Source organism: Coffea eugenioides, chromosome 11, assembly GCF_003713205.1.
Source record: "Coffea eugenioides isolate CCC68of chromosome 11, Ceug_1.0, whole genome shotgun sequence".
Taxonomy (NCBI): Eukaryota; Viridiplantae; Streptophyta; class Magnoliopsida; order Gentianales; family Rubiaceae; genus Coffea; species Coffea eugenioides.
The window spans coordinates 39,703,807-39,710,652 of NC_040045.1; the positions used below are offsets into that span (position 1 = coordinate 39,703,807).

General features: G+C 40.2%; 1 protein-coding gene, 1 long non-coding RNA gene and 1 other non-coding gene across 3 annotated transcripts; 1 reads left to right on the forward strand and 2 right to left on the reverse strand.

The window, feature by feature from the left end:
* Positions 1-937: 937 nt before the first annotated feature.
* On the reverse strand, positions 938-2,986 carry LOC113752560. The gene has a single exon (XM_027296671.1). It carries the CDS (start codon positions 2,984-2,986, stop codon positions 938-940), a length of 2,049 nt encoding a protein of 682 aa, XP_027152472.1.
* Positions 2,313-2,419, forward strand: LOC113754560. Its single transcript, XR_003465243.1, has one exon. It is a non-coding gene; the product is annotated as a small nucleolar RNA R71 (small nucleolar RNA).
* A 1,121-nt stretch (positions 2,987-4,107) lies between the features above and the next one.
* LOC113751044 lies at positions 4,108-5,849 on the reverse strand. Its single transcript, XR_003464757.1, has 2 exons — positions 5,716-5,849; positions 4,108-4,595 (listed from the first exon to the last, which is right to left on the reverse strand). It is a non-coding gene; the product is annotated as an uncharacterized LOC113751044 (long non-coding RNA).
* Positions 5,850-6,846: the final 997 nt, after the last annotated feature.

Below are 6,846 nucleotides of genomic sequence, written 5' to 3' on the forward strand. Positions count from 1 at the left end.
GGACCATATTACCCTCCTGATTCTCCTCTACGGTTACTCCCGCCTTCTTCGGGACCACCTGGACAGGACTCACCCACGGGCTGTCCGAAATAGCGAAGATGATCCCCACCTCCAGGAGTTTGAGTATTTCTTTTTTCACAACCTCCATCATTAAGGGGTTCAACCTCCGTTGTGCCTGCCTCACCAGTTTTGCATCATCTTCAAGCCTTATTCGGTGCATGCATAGGGATGGACTTATCCCTTTGATATCTGCTATACTGCACTCGATTGCCTCCTTATGTTCCCTAAGGAGTCGCACCAGTCTGTTCTCTTGACTTGGAGATAAATGGGCAGAGATGATCACTGGAAGCGTTTCCCGATCTCCTAGGAAGGCGTACTTTAGATGCTTCGAGAGAGGTTTGAACTCTAACTCCGGCGCCTGCACCACTGAAGGAAGTAGCTATGTACGAGTTTCCGGCACAAAGGGAGAAGTAAGCTCATACCTTGAAGAAACAGTGGGTAGTGAGTGTAAGGCTTCAACAGCATGGTGCAACTCTTCCCTCAGGTCCACATCAAGAGTTATACCCAACTCCAGATGCTTGATTAGAGCCACCTCCAATGCGTCTTTGCCATCTAACTCGAAAGTTTTCTGCACAAAAGGCTCAATAACACTCAAAGCAAAGACTGAGTTAGATTCCTCTAGGTACTTCATTGCCTCAAAAATATTAAAGTTCACAGTTTTCCCATCAAATTCCATTGATAAAGTGCCCTCATTCACATCTATTTTGGTCCTGGCAGTGTTAAGAAACGGTCTACCTAACAAGATAGGCGATGGATTTAACGACCTTTCATCTCCCATGTTCAGGATATAAAAATTTGCAGGAAAAACTAGTTCATTCACCTGAACCAAGACATCCTCAACTATCCCCTCAGGATAGGCATTAGTGCAGTCGGCTAGTTAGATTATGATGGCCATTTCTTTAAGGGGTCCTAAATTTAGAGATATATAAATGGTTTTTGGCATCACATTGATTGACGCCCCTAAATCCAACATGGCCTTCCTGATCGGCGTATTCTCAATCTTACAAGAGATCGTGAACATACCTGGATCCCTACATTTGGGCGGAAGCTTCCTTTGGAGTATGGTTGATACGTTCTCCCCCACCGCTACTCTTTCATCTCCTCTCAACTTTCTCTTATGAGTGCACAAGTCCTTGAGAAATTTTACGTATTTCGGCACTTGCTTGATTGCTTCCAACAAAGGAATGTTGATCTCCACTTTTCTGAACACCTCCAGGATCTCTTTCTCCTTCTCCACCTTCTTCGTCTTCTCGAACCTACATGGAAAAGGAGGTAAGTTAGATTTAATGGGTACAGAGGGAATGAGAGTTACCTCTGGGTTGTCACGGATGTGTCCTTCCTCTTGCATCTCCTTCTCGATTTCCTCTTCACTCTTACTTTTCAAGTTCGTGGCTTTGGGCCCTTCCACTTTTCTACCATTCCTCAGTGTCATGGCACTTACATTCCTGGGATTTGCCTCAAGCTGCGAAGGCAATTTTCTATAGACGTGGGACTCCAGGCGATTAATGGCAGTTGCCATTTGACTCATTCGAGTCTCCATGTCTTTCATGCCCGCTCTGGTGTCCTGTTGAAACTGAGTAGAGCTCGCGACCAAGGACCTAGTCTCCTGCTGGAATTGAGCAGTGGTCGTGACCAAGGTTCTAGTCTCTTGCTGGAGCTGAGTGGTGGTTGTTGCCAAACTCTTGACAATTTCCTCCAAAAAACTTCCTGAGCTAGAAGACAAGGGTTGAGCCTTTGGTTGCCACGGTTGTTGGAATCCTGGTGGACGATTAGAAAATGAATTCTGTGGCTTGTTACCATAACTGAAATTGGGGTGGTCTCGCCAACCCGGATTGTACGTGCTGGAGTATGGATCATACGGTTTTCGAGGCGTTGGCACGCCTCCAGCCATGTTCACTTGTTCAGCCTCATCCTCTTGCAACAAAGGGCACAAGTCAGTGGGATGGCCCACATTTGTGCAAATTCCACAAGCCTTTGCTTGATGCATGTTTCCCATAGCTAATTGTCGAACGAAAGATGTCAGCTCCGATATCTGCTGCTGAATGGACGACGTCTCCATCTCGTTGACCCTACGGATAGGGTTACTCTCACGGAAGCCAAACTGTTGAGAATTCTTCGCCATCGACTCAATGAGCAGCCATGCTTCCCTCGGGGTCTTATTTGCCAGTGCTCCCCCGCTCGCAGCATCTATGATACTCCTGTCTGACGGTTGGAGTCCCTCATAGAAGTATTGGATCAATAATTGTTCACTAATTTGATACTGTGGACATCTAGTGCACAACTTATTGAACCTTTCCCAGTAATCATATAGAGATTCTCCAGGATACTGCTTAATACTGCATATCTCTTTTCTTAGACTTGCAGCCCGGGATGCAGGGAAGAATTTTTTCAAAAATTTCTTCTTAAGTTGGGCCCACGTTGTGATACTACCTGCAGGTAGGTAGTATAACCAATCCTTCGCTGCATCTTTGAGCGAGAAGGGAAAGGCCCTGAGTTTGATCTGCTCCTCAGTAATTCCTGAAGGCTTCATACTGGAGCATACCACATCAAACTCCTGGATGTGTTTATGGGATTCTTCACCTGAGAGGCCATGGAACGTGGGTAGGAGGTGAATTAATTCTGACTTCAATTCGAATGAGGTATTTTCAGTTAGAGTAGGAAATGTAATGCACAACGGCTGCTGGGGCAATTCCGCAGCAGCCAACTCCCTCAGTGTTCTTGCATTCGCCATAGGGATATCCTCGTGGCCTAGGTCACTTAAATTTTCACCACTCAAATTTGTTGACTCAACCTCTAGACCCAGTCTCTGAGATGCAATGCTAAATTGATCCTCCCTGAGCTGTCTGGTCTCTTTCCTAGTTTGGCGAGCAGTCTTCTCTACTTCTGGATCAAAAATCAATTCACTTGTACGAGAAGAACGAGACATAAACTAGAAAAATGCCAGACAAATCCAAATAAAACAACTTAGAAAGAAACAAAATTAATCAAAACACCGCTCCCCGGCAGCGGCGCCAAAAATTGACAGGTGCCGAACCTATACAATAATAATTACTAAAAAATTCTAATTACCACCACAATTAATTATAGAGCAAATCCAAGTACTGGAGCAGGGACCCTAGGTGTGCAATGGGTTACTTAATTCACCCTGTTCCCGAAGAGTTTGCTTGATCCGATATACCAGATTTGCCTATAAAAATATTAATTTTGCGTACAATGGCAAGTAGGGTTGATTCCACAGGGAGCGGGTAGGAAATTATTTCTTTCCAAGTCAACAGAATAAAATTGGGGGATGATTAATGGGATGGAAATGAAAATAAAATAAATAAAATCCAAGAACTAACTCAACAAGTACAATTTCCTAAAAAATAGCAATTAATAAAATTCTACCCAAAGGATCAACTGTTCAGGCACGGTCCAATCAAATGATCATCGATACAAAGATATTTCATTCATCCGTTACTAGGTTGGTTATAGTTATCAACAAGCTCTGACAACCAGCTCTTCCTTACTTTTTCGACAGACAAGGTACGACCATTGACTGCTTCTCTAACCAGATAACAACCCTAGGTACGACCGTAGGAATTTAATTACCCAACTGCATTAAAACTAGAAGAATCCAACCCTAACTAATAAACACGCTAAGAGGGTTTATTTAAGCTAGATCTTAAGTTTCCCCAACATAAAGCCAATTACGGATTCAATTTAGTTAATATGACAGTAGGCTATTAAATTAAATCAAATACCCGGCCGTTGATATTCAATTAATAAAATACCCATGAACAATTAATTCAGGAAACGCACGAATAGCAACAAATTGGAAGAAATAATGAAGATTCGATTAGATCTCACAGATATTATGGACCGCGCCTTCACGTCGACCTTTGAGTAGAGGAGAAAATTAGCCGCTCCTCATCGTGTCAATTCCGCGTGATTTAATTGAATTCATTCAATTAATTGCCGAAGAATTGGGAAGGTGAATTAATTGAAGGTATAACTGAGGGGGCCCTGACTTCGCATTCGTTTTGGAGCCGCAGTCACAAAGCAAAAAGCCACGAAGAAATTGTCCAGCAATGAGTTAAAAGTCAAAAGGGCGAAAGACGTCTAGCGCCTGGAAAAAAAAAACTAAAAGCTACCGTTTCGATTTGACATAAATCTCACTCTCTAATTTGCTGCCGAAGAAAAAACAAAAGCGAAGAAAGACGTCTGACAAAAAGGAGAAAAAGAAAACTAAAGCTAATGTCCTCGTGAACAGGAAAGAAACTCCCAGAGAAAAACTCTCCCAATCCGCGTGTAAATCTTCTTTTTGTAGTGCGCCGTCAGGAGAAAAGAAAGAAACGTCTGGAGCAAAGCTTCCTCTTTTGGGGCTTTAATCCTATGCTCCGGGCTCATGTGGACCCAATTCATTAGTTGGTCCTACTGCTAGAGATTGTGGGTCCGGCTTTTCGGCAACGTCTGCCTTTTCTGGCTTGGGCACGTCCTGAGATGAAGGGTCTTCTGGTAATTTGTCTCAAGAGATTACTTTTAACGCCAATCACCTATAATTCATGCAAATATGAAATATGAGCAAAACCTCAATACTTAGCACAGTAAGTAGCCAAAATTAGGATAAAATAATAGTGCAAAATATGCCAAATAACCGCTCTATCATCAATCAATCCCAAAGTCATACACAATATAAATTCATCACAACAGCCGTTCAATAGGCTCAAAGTCATTCAAGCACAAGATTTAGCTAGGAAAATGACCAGAAATGAGTTTTAAGCTAAGAAACCAAAAAGGCAGATTCACTGCTACTTAACGTATCGGACATAACCGAAACTACGCTTATTGGATTGAAGTGCAAGTTATACCGTTTCGAAGCTAAGACAGAGAGCTATAACTTTGATGAAAACTACTTAGTCCAGTTCTCACCCTAACTAGGTCAAATATACCAAAACAATTCCAGATTTTCCAGTTCGAAACTTACTGTGAAATTCAACTAGCAGTCCTGATTCATTCACTCATATCTCAGCACACACAACTCCAATTCAGGTAATTCTAAATCCATTTTAAAGCTAAGAAACAAGGCTATAATTCTTAAGAAGACATCAACAACCAATTTGGTAATATTCCTGGTCAAACTAACCACTTACAGAGGCTGATTATCATTTTTGACAGAAACAGGGCAGCAGGGGCAATTTTGTCATTTCACAAGATACCCTGTTCCGATTGTGTTGAAAATTTACAGGCATACTTGACACTCAATTATCTACAACTTCTATGTTTTGTGCTAAGGCTAATTCAGCTCCCAACATGTTCGAATTTTTAGACTAATTTCGGACAGAAATCTTGACAGAAAAGGAATACTTGAAGTTCATTTAAATTCCACCCAATCAAACGAATTTCCAGCCATTCAAATCAGTTCCTAGCTAGTTAAATTCAACTTCCAATCATCAATCATAAGTTTTACCACAAGAATCAAGAGTTAGGAAACTGGTTTACCTCAAATCCTTAATCATAACCCTAGCTGGCCGATTCTCTTGAAGCATGAAACACAGAAATTAATCCAACAATTCATCATATATCACAAGCTTGGCCATCAATTCACCAAAAGAAACAAAATCTGTACAAGTTCATGAGCTAAACCAACGTCCAGCTTTGGTGACTGAAACTTACTTGAGGAGATGTATCCTTGAGCTCCAACTCTCCAACAAAGTTCCCTTGGTTGGTTGCAAGCAAGGTTGGATGAATAACCCCAATGATTCTCTTTCTTTCTTTTTTTTTTTTCCTTCTTTCTTTCTTCTCCTAGCACACCCGATGCTGCCCTTCTTCTTCTCCAAGCTCACGGCAGCTTGTTCTTCGTGTTGGCTTTGTTTGTTTTGCCCTATGTCCTACTAACTTACTAGCTAAGTCTATTAATAGTAAAGCAAACCAAGAGATGGGTCATGGGCTTGGGTAATTAATGGGTTTATGGTTTAGGCTTCTAATGAAATTAAAACTTAAAGGCCCAACACTAAAACTCTACTTGATCCAATGTAATTAACCCCTTGGTTTACTAACTTAATATCCACTTAATGCACTAACTTAGTTTAATTAAAACTTAAGCACACTATAACCCAAGGTACTAATCACTCGAACCCCCGTATTAAACATGCATGCATGCACATACAATTACGAAAATATTAATTGGTTGACTTTAATTTAAACTTAAAGGTTTAGTTTTGAAAGTAGGATTTTAATGATTCAATTGAATTTTTTCACTTTTGGTATGTAAAATACTCTTTGAAAATTAAAACACATGGTAAAATACATTTTTCACACAATAGCTACTATAATTATCCATATTTAATTTATTTGAGACAAATAGGAATTCAGGATCTCACATCCATAATGCACCTCAAACTTAACATGTACGCACTTATACTAAAAAAAATGATTTAAAAACGATACTCACTTATAAAATCTCTGAAAATTAAACAATTAATTGATTGAAAGTAAGGAAAATACACGCGATAAAATAAAATAAAATAAAATAAAACAAGGAGAATTTTGCGGGTCCTCATAGAGACGCTTTAGTTCTTTAAATATAAAGGTGATCCGAGTTAATTAGTGAAAATGAGATAGACTTCATGGATTAATTTTTATTTTCTTACATTATCAGGGTACACACGGATAGGTTTAGATGTATGTCATATCATCTGAATTTGATCTTAAACTCCAAAATTTTCAAATATGACATGCATCAAACCATATTAATATTTACACTATTAATATATAAAAGATTTGCTCTAAATTTTATGTTTAAGT

Bases quoted from the DNA above. Each gene is read 5' to 3' on its own strand.
- LOC113752560 (XM_027296671.1), bottom strand. From the start codon at position 2,986: ATGTCTCGTTCTTCTCGTACAAGTGAATTGATTTTTGATCCAGAAGTA.